The sequence below is a fragment of the Molothrus ater genome, chromosome 8 (genome assembly GCF_012460135.2).
Source record: "Molothrus ater isolate BHLD 08-10-18 breed brown headed cowbird chromosome 8, BPBGC_Mater_1.1, whole genome shotgun sequence".
NCBI classification, from domain to species: domain Eukaryota; kingdom Metazoa; phylum Chordata; class Aves; order Passeriformes; family Icteridae; genus Molothrus; species Molothrus ater.
Genome location: NC_050485.2, coordinates 23,837,500 through 23,850,117, shown reverse-complemented (window position 1 = coordinate 23,850,117; position 12,618 = coordinate 23,837,500). Strand labels below are relative to the sequence as shown.

The window sequence follows — 12,618 nt, the reverse complement described above, 5'->3', positions numbered from 1 at the left end:
TCCCTCCATGAGCTACAGCACAAGTTGCTGTGCCAGATTATTTCCTGTTGCACTCCACCAGTGCAAAGCCTTTTTCATTTTTTCTTAAATGGCAGTCCAAAGTAAATTATTGTTATTTACCACTGTGTATTTTGCAGTGTATTGTGACAATGCAGCACATGGGTTTGGGAGTCAGATGGTTGAAAGAGTTCAGGATTTTCTCCAAGCTGCCACTATAGAGAGTTTACTGCAAAGTAGTCAAAGTACTGAATCCATTTGAATTGCAGTGCGACTACACAATGAAAATTGTATCCCTAATTTAAGGAAAGGTTTTTAAAACCTCAGCATTCCCTCAGTGCTGAGAAAACAGCAATGTGTTTCTTGGACCTCTGGTTTCCATCGGGAAAGTCTGAAAGCTGTTTCTTAATGTTTGTATCATGCTAGCAATTCCTCAGTTACATATGTACAGTGAATCTGTTACATTACTATCTGTTAATCATTTCACTGTCTTGGAGATGCTCTGCAATTCAAAACACAGTGACAAATAGACAAGGCCACCAGTATAGCCTGCTTTTCCTCCAGTTAGTTGATGGGTTCATCTTCTCTGTTGTTAAACTGTTGGGTCCAGAACAGCGCTCCCCATTGCAAATAAGTTTTTCAAATTGCATGTTGAGGTTGTCAGAATTTAGGAAACTCTTAGATTGTCATATAAACATTTCTTTCTAGGTGTCTCTTCTCCCAGGCAAGGAGAGAGTAACAGCTGCCCTTCTGCCCCTTCATCCCAGAAGGGGAATGTTTGTTATTTAGAAATGGGGGAAAATCTGTTGACTTTCCAAACATATTTCTAGTGTATTTAAGAAAAAATTAACACTTAACATTTGAAGATTATTCCTGAATTCCCAAGCCAAGTATTTCTACCTCATTTCATGGAGGGGGATGGAAACATTTTGACCTTGTTGGCAGCAACTTGGATCAGCTTTCTCCTTAACCTGATCTCTGTCTCATTCATTGGTTTAAAAATTGATTTTCTAGTTATACTCTGAATGTACCTTTATTGGAGCTTTGTACTCTTTTCTATATTTGTCTATTGTTATTTTCCTTAATGCAATTTCAGAGTAACAAGATGCTTGTAGAAACTTATATGTGTTTGCTAAGCTCAATTTCAGTTGTCTATGTGTCTTTTCGGGTATGATTAACAGCTGCAGAGATAAATAGTTTTGTAGGTCTGAGGCTTAATAAGTCAAACTGTCTCTTGGTATGTGTCTTCTGAGCTACTGGGAATAAGCTCAGGGCATATCTTTTTCTTAGAGCTCAAAATTGGATCACCTACAGATCAATTTCAGAAGTTCTGCAAATCCACTAAAACATAAAAATGAACTGGGTGTTTCTTATGACTTGACCTTCCTCTGAGTCCCCGTCATGCCAACACTACTCTTAAGAAAAACTTTGTCTCTTTCAAAGCTGTCTTTACTAACTCTCAGACCTTCTGATATGACTGGTTTTGACTGTTTTCTTGTGTCTCTAATTACTTTCTTTTTTCATGGCTGCCCTATGATTGGATTTCAAGTTTGGATGTCCAGTTTGTCTGAGACTCCAAAAAAGAGTGTCACTCCAGGTAAATTCTTGTGTCTTGGTGTTCTGCATGCTATTAAAACCAGAATTCTCTAGTTCAGGCTGTGTGTGGTTTTGGAGTTGTCTTGAATGTGAATCTCTGACAGTGGATACCCAGGACCTGTTGTCTGCTTGTGTATTGGTTTTTCATGATGCATGATTTCTGGTAAGGGAGAGCTTTGCTTTTCTGATGGCTGCCTCACCTTGATGCTGCTGCTAGCAGGGGTTAGTAGTTTGCAGGGTTTTATTTCCCTTGCCCAACTCAAAGCCTCAGTCCAAGGCAGCTTCCCCTTTTGTGGTGGGTTGAGTCTGGCCACAGGTGAGTACCTGCACAGCTGTGTTCTCACTATTCTATGTGGGAGAAACTTTATGGGTCAGGATAAGGCAGAGAAACATGACTGTGTGCTCCTTATCCTTCTGAAATGCTCTTTGCATTTCCCCAGTAAATAGAAGTGGTTTCATGTGAAAAAGATGAAACTCTCATTAAGATGCAAAATTTTCAAGACAGCATTAGCCTCCTTGTTGCAGTGAGTCAGGAAGGAGGAAGCAGGGGAGCAGCTTTAGGTGAGGTGCTTGGGAGCAGTAGTCCCATACAAGGCAAAAACTCAGCTTTATAGCATAAGGAATCAGGACTTCTGCTGTGTACCCAGTGGATTTATTCTGCAAACATTTGTCACTTGACATGGAATATCACAGAAGAATTCTCTTCTCCTTCAGACTTAGAAGGAGAGATCACAAGTGATAGATCCTGTGTCTGTACAGGATGCTGGGCTGGTCACTCAAGCAGTTAAGGCTACATATAGGTCCTGGGGCAAGGAAAGATGGAAACACTCCTGCTGATTTTCATACCAGATTTGGTAAATATTTAAGTTCATGCCCTGTTGAAAGTATGTGAACAAAATCCCACCATCCTTGATGGATGAGTGCTTGCTTGTCTGAATTTTTTTGCGAGCAAGACTGCTGTGATTGCAGCAGTCAGAAGTTGAATATTTTCTTGGGGGGTTCTGCCTCATATTTGCAGAATAGGTCTAATTTGAGGGTGGTAACTGGATATAAAAGTGCAGAAATATCTGAAGTATTCAGTCACAGGAGCCTGCTGCTTCGTAGGTCATGGGGGAGTTGAGACAGAAAAACAGAATGAGACTGAGCAGGAGAGAAACAGAAGAGGTGGTGTCCCTCAGGAAAAATGACAAGAACCCCTCAGATTACCTGGCTGGGGGGTGAGGTTGGGTTTCTTTGACTCAATAGGTCTGTTGGGATTGTTTCATGTTGTGATATATAAAATGGCAAACTAAATGCCAAGGTTTTTAGCCTTCTCAAAGGGCAAGGAGGCAAAGTTTCTAACAGATACAATTTTTTTCCTTCTGCTTACTGCTTTTAGCTAAATGCATGTTGCTAGAGTGGCAAAAAAAAAGTGCATGATGAGTGTGCAAATATAAGTGATTAATTGCATTGCATGGTGCTCGAGAAGGTGAATGTTGATACATAGTGCTGCTCAAAAGTCTTGTGTACATTTGGCAAGTTCTTAGCTCCCCGTGCTGTTCTAGTTCATGTGGCCTTTCAGTTTCTCATCCAAATGAATCCCCAGTTTCCAAAATAGCTCTTCTTCAGTCCAGATCTGCCATAGGCTGTATCCTGACATGTCAAGCTGGTAGATCAGACTTGAATTTGGATGTGATCTTTACTTCTATAGTACATTTATGTGTCCTAGCTAGGCTGTGGCTTGGAGATGAGAACAGAAGCCAGTTTCATGCTGCCCAAGCTCTAGCTGAGGTTCTGAACCTGCTCCATAATAGTGGGGACTCTAACCAAGACATTAAATTGGTTTCATTTTGTACTTTGGAAAAAGATGGGTGCCACACAGCCACACCCTGGGAGCTGCTGTGGTGGGACTCCAGTTTGGTCACTCTGCCTGCTGTTAAAATCCTTGGCTGGTTTGCTTTGTGCCTTGTGGAAGGATGGGAATGTGTTGCACCACTGAGCAGGACTAGGACGAATGCCAGAGTATATTGGTGACTTCAGCCTGGTGGAAGACCCAGTTTGGCAGCTGTGTGGAAATCTCCAAGCAGTTTAACAGATTTGTGTGCAAAATACTACTAAAGTATTCTTAACTGTTGCTACCTGTAACCTAGTTGGTTGGAATCACTGTTCAGAGAGCCAACTTTCCAAGAAGGAGTGGAAAGAGGACTCAACTTTTTACTTTCACGCTCCTGCCTCTAATTTTTCTTGGCTTTATTTTAAAACCTAGCAGATCAAAAATAAAAAATAAAATTCCCGAGACCAATAGGCTCCACTTGGCAAAGGTCAGCACTGAATTTTTCTGTTGGTCAGGATTTCGTTGGAAATGCTGCTGAGGGCTGTAAAGAGGGAAGAACTGAACTGGAGCAGCTGCTTGAGAGAGCTCCTGCCATTTACCATGGGCCAGGCTCATTCCTCAGGTGCTCCCCATGGAGGCTGTGTTTTGCTGCTGGTTTTAGCTGTGCATCACACACACGCCAGGGCTGGAAGTCACAGTCTACAGTTAAAGCTGCCACTTGTCCAGACTCCTGAAGGCTCACCCAGATCTTGGTTCTTGGAAGTGACAGAAAGTACTATGTGTGTCTTGTAGTGGGGAATGAGTCCAGGCATCCAGTTAATCTTTTGCTGCTATGAGTGCTGATCACAGTCTCTTCTTGGTGGCAATGTGTGCTGTTGGTGTGGGCCCCCTATAGCTGTTTATAGCAGCAAGGCAGGAGGTTAGGAGAGACTTAGTGCAGCTCATGGAGTTACCATCTAGACCAGATCTTGGCATATTTAGCCCAAAAGATAGCAAGAAGGGCTAGAGTTTTGGCTACTATTGCCCCATGTCCTGAAAGGCTTACAGAGCACATGAGCAAGGAAGATGGATGGCTGGATGGATGCTCACTTAGGGAGAAACTTCTTGTACATCAATCACAGCTGCCAGCCTGGGGTGAGAGGGTTTACATACTGACCTGGCCATTGCTCAGTGCATGATGCTCAATCTTGTTTTATTTTCTGGGCTTTGGACAAGGTTTTAGGCTAAACTTCTCTGGCTTTGAGTCTTCTGCATTACCTAGGTGATCAGATCCAAACCATTCCCTTTCTTCTTTCCACCCATCTCTAATAGCAAGGTGTCACCTGCTCCTGAAATTCTCTTCTGAAAATGCAATAGAGTGTACTTTGTGCTTTGTAAAAGAGCTACCTGGCCAGGCTCAGGGAAGAACTACAGAAATCACAGTGTATTAATAACCCATTTGATAAACTTGCCCAAATGTTTATTTCATTCTATAATTGGCAATAATCCAGACCTTGAGATTTGTACTGAGTTTCTGAAGTAACTGTGGGAGGTGATAAACTTTTGTCTCTGTCCCTAAAGCTTTGTGGCTCAGGGCTGCTACACCAAGAACCTCTGAGCACTGAGGCTGAACACTATTAGGACTGGGAGGATTGCTATCTGGTGGGAGGGATGAAGATGAATCCCCTTCAGTCACAGCTTGTGGCAGTAGTAGTCTTACCTTCAGGAATAATTGATGTATAAATACAGTCTGAATTTTGGTAAGTGGCAACAGGGCAGTAGTGCAGGACTATCTAGGAGATGAGTCAAAGCCCTGATTGTTTAGGGCACACAAAGAAGAAAAAATGAACAAAAATCCAAAATAACCTAGACAAGGAAAAAACCCTCTCACTGAATAGAAGAGAGACACTAGACTGGGAAACACAGTTTTGATCTGAATCCATGTTGTCCCCATAGAGATTTGTAGCAGGCTTCATTAGTCTCATCTCACTGCTTACTCTAGGAACTGGTTATTTTAAGAACTGCTTTTCCAACACTGCTGAGATATGATGAACTCTTGTGTACTCTCACATGCATTACATGGCAAAGTCTGTTTTATCTTGTGTGCAGTACACACTTAACCCAATTTTTAGATGGAACTAAGCTCTCTATCTTAACACAGCTCAGGATGAATCACGGGGAGAAGGCTTAAAGAAAACATGCAATTTTAATGTTTATTTATTATAGTCATGTGGTCCTTCTGATAAGAAAGAAAAGAGGTGAAGTTTTTAGGGGAAGGAATCCCATGTGTTTAGAGCTGGGTGTATGATTGCTGTAAGGGGTTAGACTGATCTGAGGATTTTAAGTAGGCTTGATGCTATTCTGGGCTTTTTTTTTCTCTTCATCCTTCCCCAAAAGGATTTTTCCAGAGATACATAAAAGTTTACCCTTCAAGAACTGGCTTTAACAAGAAACCGCAGCTCTAGATCCAAGCTACCGCAGTTACTCCTCCCTGTGTGTGGAAAAGTGCAGAGCTCTGCCATTATTTTATGGAATGCCAGGACACTGGGGGCCGTGGGTGCCAGCCAGCCCAGCGTGCAGGCTCTGCACGTGTCCCCAGCAGCTGTGCCCGTGTTGGAAGGGCTGCACTACCTGCAGTTGATTCTTCAGCTGTGACTCACCCTCATGGCGTTCAATGGCCGTTTCTGTGGTTTTGGCTGCTTCTGCAGCACTTCCATTGACCAGCCCAGTACTAATTCATTTAGTCTTAATCTGTAAACATTTGATTGATAATCATGAAAGAGCAATATAAAAACTTGTGCACTGTATGGATTAAAAGAGCAGACATGTTTATAGCCTGATAACAACAGAGTAATCTGGCAAAGATCAGGAGTCTCACATTCCCATATCCAGATGATTTTATTTTTGGAGTCCAGTTGGTGGTTTTCATTTTTTGGCTATTGCAAAACCATCATAGGTCTTAGCTGTTGCAACACAGGAGGAGGAGGAGGATGCTGGAACGGATGTTCTGCACTCTTATTTAGGAGGCTTTCCCAGTAGTTGCTGGTCTCCGAGTGCAGCAGGAGGAATGATGCTCCCTCCTCGCTGCCTGGTGAGGGGGACAGGGTGCAACTGTTGTCACTTAGTAGTGCCAGCTGCGAGGGGCATGGACAAGCTCCAATGACATTTCTGCTCCGCCCCAGGAAGAGAAGTGCTGAGGTGAGGAGCGGGAGGATTGTAAAGTGGAGCCCTATGGAGAGGAGGAGGGGTATCCTCAAGACTTTAACCAGGAAACGGACTCGAGGCAAAAAGAAATGGAGAGGCAAGCAAACTCTTATTTCAGCCAGCAATCTGTGCTCTGCTCTGGGGAGGGCTTGCAAGTTGGAGCTTGACCAAAACACTAATTCTGCTTTTTTGGAGGGAGAGGAGGGGGGACCTCTACCTGGCACATCAATGTTATCCTGTCCTCTGCTCTCCATTTCTCCTGCCTGGGCTGAAGATGCTTTTAAAAAGTAGGGCTGTTGGGTCAGGGTGGCATTGCAGCTGCATGTAAGCTTGCTGGGGAACTTGTGCCACGCTGCATCCCTGTCCCCTGGCGTGCTCACACTAAGCAGGCTGTTACTCTTCAATGCATGCTGTGTCCTGTGGTACAAATTAGACCTGAACTAATTGCGGAAGTGCCCAGGGCAGCGGGTGTAATTGGTGCTGTGCTGCCTGTGGTGTTGCCTGTCTTGTTCTTTTGAATCCCCTTTGGAGAGTCTGACATAGTGTAGCAGCAATGTTGTGGGCATCCTGAGTGTCACTGAGCAGTAATTCATCTAAAGCTTGTGGGGCATGGAAGGCTGAGGACGATTAGAGTCCCTTACTCTACTGACTGTGCCTGAAGGGAATGTAGTAGCAACCCAAACCAGGCTACCCAGAAAATGGTTAAGGCTTTTGGTTATTGGAAGGAGTCGTTTCTCTGTTTTTTCCTCCCCCTTTTCTTCCTTTCTTTGCTCTTACTGAAATATTCCCCATTGTGCAGTACCTAATCTTGGGTGACCATCACTTCAGGAGCCACAGGGACCCCACGCCTCAAAAGGGGGATATCCTTTTAGGCATGATCTGCTGCAGCTGTAAATGAACACATTTGTTTGACCTTGGTTACTTCCTAGAACAAGGAATTTATCACCCTATTTTTTTTTTTTTTTTTGGTCTTAATAGGAGCCCTGTAGCAGTTATACAAGCATCTGTTAAAACAATCTCTTAATTGTATGTGTTCCTCCAGCCACTGTAGTGACAAAGAAATCCTCTTGCAATGCCCTCCAAGGCAGGGCAGAGAAACACTGCTGGGTTTCAGATATGAAAATGCAGATATAACCTATCTCGCAAAACTGTTTTAAGTGCCCTTTTTTTTTTTTAAGTAGAGTTGAGAGGTGGATTTGAAGTGCTGATTCTCCGTGTTTCCTGGCAAGGGCATTCCCCTGGCACACAGTCCCTGGCGTGGCCTCTGTGGCTGCTGGTGGGGTGTTTGCCAGCCTGGTCCTCTCTTTGTTCCCAGAAGGGACACATGCATCACATGAACACTGCTCCTGCCAGCAAGCCAATGCAGTCTTTTTTCCTTACTCCAGTCCCATGAAAACTGCCTAGTAGGTTGGAGGAAAGAAGGCATTTGAGTTTTTGGTTTAGCAATTAGCTTCCTGCATGTCCCCTGCTCCCCTTGCCACTGTTTGGTGCCTCTTGCCTTTCTACACACTGAATTCTCTGCTGGTGCACGTGCATAGACATAAGTCCACAACAGCTTTTGTTTCTGGTTAAAAAACTTGTATTTATCTCAAGACTAAAACGAAGTAGGGGTTGTAGGTATTACTTGCCTCAGCAGGTTGAAGGAAGATTATAATGCTGCTGGATTCTGGACTGGAGAAAAGACTGTGTGGGAAACAGTGTGAAACAGGGGAAAGCATCTCAATGTACTCTAGGTAGCCCAGCTAGCACTGGTTTAAACCAGAGTGCATGAGTCAGGTTGATTGATCATGAAGAGAAACATGATGCTTATTTGGAATGGATAGCTATGGTGAAAATTTGTATTATAAATTTCTATGTTGTCAGTTCATGGTCTTCTCCTCCTATTCCTGCTACTGGCTGGGGTTCAACAATCTATAGAAAAGCTAAATCTCTTAAACACAAGCTTCTAGAGGAGATGACTCCTCTTTAAAGAAAATTAACTTATGTAATTTGAGGAGAGGCAGAAGCATGCTTAGGGAGCAAGGAAGTCTTCTAATTTTCTGGATTTCTTAAACCTGGTCCAAGGGGAGGCATTGTGATAGTGTTTCCTTTCAGGAAACAGTTGAATTAATTGCCTTTTTTCTAGGATTTTCATTTCACAGGATGCTGTTTTAATGGCTGATGCATTCTTTACCTCTTTCTTGGCAGGGATGCTAATTACTTGTCTGTAGAATCACTTTGCATCTCCAGTCCAAACACATATGAACATGCTGAGTTTGGAAATACAGCACCAGCATCCTGTGCTTGGTTGTCAGTCCCTCGACTTTTCTGGTGGACAGTTTCAGACCATGCTGCTTCCTTCCCGTCTCTTGTAGCCAATTTGTCATCAGAAATCCAGGAAAACCCAAAGTCTGCTCCTGGCTGTGTCCCTGTTGTATAAAATGGGACATTCAGCAAGTTGTGTATCTGCTTCTGTCCTCCCTTTCAGTCAGCATCTTATTACAGAGCAACAGGACCTGCCTCTTAACATGTAAAATGTTAATAATGCCAGTGTCCCAAACTGCTGTAATTGAGAAAACCTGTAAAATAATTTTGCATTAAGGCATGTTGGCTCTTACAAAGTAAAGACGTAAACGGAGAGGTTCTTATGACTTCTCAAGGCGGTTTCTAGGCCGAGCACAGCCAGTCTGTGCCCGGGTTTGGGAGCGCAGGGTCTGTTTGTGCTGCACTGCAGAGCCGAGATGCGGCAGCCCAAGGGCTCCCTCCACATCTGGCACTGCTCTGTGCCTGCCTCGTGGCTCCACCTCGAAATGCATGATTTCGGTTTGGGGGTGAAAAAGTCAGAAATAAGAATAATAATAATAAAAAAGACTAGTGATGTGGGGGAAGGGAAGGAGGAGAGCATTATTTTGCACCTTTCGTGGCCCCTGTTGGCGTGAGCGCCTGCTCTCATTCATAAATGGCTCGGACAGCCGAAAGCCCTCGCTCCGAAGAGAAATCAAACAACTGGGGGTCGGCTCCGAGGGCTCCAGAGGGGCGATGGAGAGGGGGAGCCGAGCCCCGTCCCGGCGGGGCCGCTCTGCCGGGGGAATGCGGAACCGCGGGGCTGCCGGGGGCAGGGGGCGGCCGTGTTTGAGCAGCGATCTGGCGCTATAACTTTTTTTCTTCTTCTGTTTCAAGTAAACACTCTTCCCCGCCCTCCCCTCGCTCCCTCCACCCCACCTCCCTCTCTTTCAGCCCCGCTCATGTGTTTCTATTTAAGGGCTGCAGTGCAGACGAATATGATTGGCATCTACAGCCCCCTCTTGACTTTCAGCTCAAGCCTTTAGAGTGGAGAAGGAGCTGAGCCGCCAAGGGGAGAGCTGTTTCTTCTTTGGGTTTACTGGGGGGATGGCTCAGCTGTGGATTTATACTGCTTCTGCCCAGGATTTTTTTCTCTGAATGGGAGCAAGGATTGTGGAAACCATGTTGGGAAGAGGTTTATTTTCAGAATCCATCATGAAACTGTGCAACTAATTCACTTTTTTGGCTCCTTTTTGTATTTTTTTTTTCTCCCCTTTTTTCTTCTTCTTCTCTCCAATGTCCCTCTGTGCTGCTGGGTTGTGGGCCAGAGGAGGCTGTTTCTATATGGCCAGCCATTTGGGGATATGCTGCGAGCCAGGGTTGTTTGCTGATTCGCTTGGCTCTGGTGACAAGTTGGCCTGTTGTGAATCGGATGGACGGAGGTCGCTCTCAAGGAGCCATGGCTGGAAGCTGGCTTACGGCTTGCTTTTTCCCTTCCCCAGGTGCTGATGCTAGCTCTGAACCCATGATCCTGGAGCAATATGTGGTGGTGTCCAACTATGAGAAGCAGGAGAACTCTGAGATTAGCCTTCAGGCTGGAGAGGTCGTGGATGTCATAGAGAAAAATGAAAGCGGTAAGTTGTAAGTTATATTTGCTGCTTTTCCCTCTTCTGATGGTCTGATTTTTGCATTTGTTCCTCTGCTTTCAGTTTCCTCATCACTACTTGTTAGCTGTACGTTTGCTCCATCTGGTACAGTTACTATGTCTGGCAGAGGATGTTGAAGTTTTTTGATGTTGATTTGGGCTGGGGGCCAAATGTTGCCTTCTACTGTAAGAATGTTTCATAGGTTTTGTGTGTTAATTAGCCAAGGTACACTAATGGAAAATGAAGGTGACGGAGAGAAGGATCTGCAGCTAATGAAGCTGATGTATAGTAGGCTGCTATAGCTGCCCTGCTGTCTCTTCAAGTTTCTGTCAGTATTTCCATTACTAACTCCCTTTGCAGAGGATTTATAGGATGAGTGTTTAAAAATTGCTTGGGATGAAACTTGGCTTGACAGCTTAGCCTGTGGCCCAGAGCTCAGTAGGGAGGGGAGAGAATGTGCGTAGATAAATACGTGGCCATGCACAGTTTCAAAACTTCTTGCAGAAGTGTTAATTGGGGAATTTTGAGGCAAAGAGGCAGAGGCTGTCATGTAAAAGCAAGATGAAATCCCCTTCTGCCATGCGTGGAATAACCAGCTTGCACTTGGAAAATGAGATTTTTGGCAAATGTTTGTATAGATTTCTTTTCTATACTCGAACTTTTGGATGCCTGGTAGCTTTGAGTTGGGCAGAACACATGCAGGAGACTGTGTACGTGTGAGTGGTTGGAGTGGCCTAGCAGCTGGTTTGAATAACTGCCTGTCTTCAGCAGCTCCCCTCCTCCTCTCCAGCACTCCTTGTGTATTAATCCAGAGCTGTTGTCCAGGACTGGTTTCCAGCCCACTCGTGACTTGTGTGTCCTCATCCAGACGGGCTGCTGACATTTGGACCTGTTCAAGCCAAGGCTCACGTTGTGGTGCCTACACATTCAGGGCTCTCTCCACTGGCAGGCTCTGGAGTGTGCTGGGCACAGCAGAGCCTGGGGACACTGGGCCACTCTGATCCGAGGTTCAAATTCACCTTCCAGAGCTAGGTTATCCACAGAGATGGCCATGCATTGTATTTTTTTCCCTTCTTTTAATGGAGTGGTGATTTCTCTGTTGTATGAGAGCCTCATGCTTGTTTGGCTCAAAGTGATACAGTCATTTGCTGGCTGGTGTCTTCGTGTGGAGTCCAAAAGGATTGTGTATGGAAAGGCACTGGGTAGTGTGGGCAGAAATACCCATCTCCTTGGTACTGACTGTATCACTTGCAGAACTCATGGAAACCAAACTGCTCATCTGCCCCATTAACAGCAGTAGTTTTGATTGAAGAGGGAAAAATGTCTTCACTTCTTGAACTGTGTCTGGCCTAGTGGACAAGCATCCTCCTTTCCAAGCCTGTGGCTTCTCATTGTCAGTAGTGGGTGTCCCTGTCATCAGAGCAAGCCTGGTTATAGTGTGACAACTTATATTCCTCTTCATGGTATCCTTGTCTTGGATAATGGCTTGTGGAGCCAAGGGAATTAATTGGGCTGTTAAATAATACAAGAAGCGTCTGAATTCCAGTTACAGTTCCTTTGTGTTTTCATTTAGTGTGGCCTCTCTGCCTTGCACAGTTCAGACCACATTGTATTGAAGCACATGGTATGCAGAGATAGAAATGGAGAATGTCAGGGTTTGAATTAATTAGTAGATCCTGGAATGGGACTCTTTTCAGGGAACATCCTTGAATTTGGATTATACTTCTTAAAACCATATTCTGATGCTTGGCAGCCAGATTCCTTAATGTCCATGTAAACAAGAAAGGAAATCTGCAGCCTGGAATTCCATGCTGTGATTTTGCTCTTTATATATGTACAAAATAAAAATATCTATATCCTTAAAAAAAAACAGCAGATAAGCTCATAAGTCACAGATTGGTGATGTAGAGAGCATCACTTGCTTGGATGCCTTTTTTGACTGCTCTTGTAGGGAGCTCATGATTTAGTTATTCCAATAACAGGACTCCAAACAGTCTCTTAATTCTTCCCTAGGTTAAGGATACCACAAGAATGACTTCAATACAGTATCTTGTCTCTTCAGCTACAGCTGAACCTTTGGATGGCATGTAATGAAACCAGCAAAATTTTGTTGAAAGTCAA

At 44.4% G+C, this 12,618-nt stretch overlaps 1 protein-coding gene across 2 annotated transcripts in view; it reads left to right on the top strand.

Moving 5' to 3' along the window:
* SH3PXD2A (SH3 and PX domains 2A) overlaps window positions 1-12,618 on the top strand; it is a 234,716-nt gene that overhangs the window by 164,025 nt on the left and 58,073 nt on the right. For both annotated transcript variants that reach the window (XM_036385914.1, XM_036385913.1), the window contains exons 7-8: window positions 1,547-1,594; window positions 10,354-10,485. In XM_036385914.1, coding sequence (XP_036241807.1) covers window positions 1,547-1,594; window positions 10,354-10,485 — 180 coding nt within the window. The remainder of the gene's footprint in view (window positions 1-1,546; window positions 1,595-10,353; window positions 10,486-12,618) is intronic.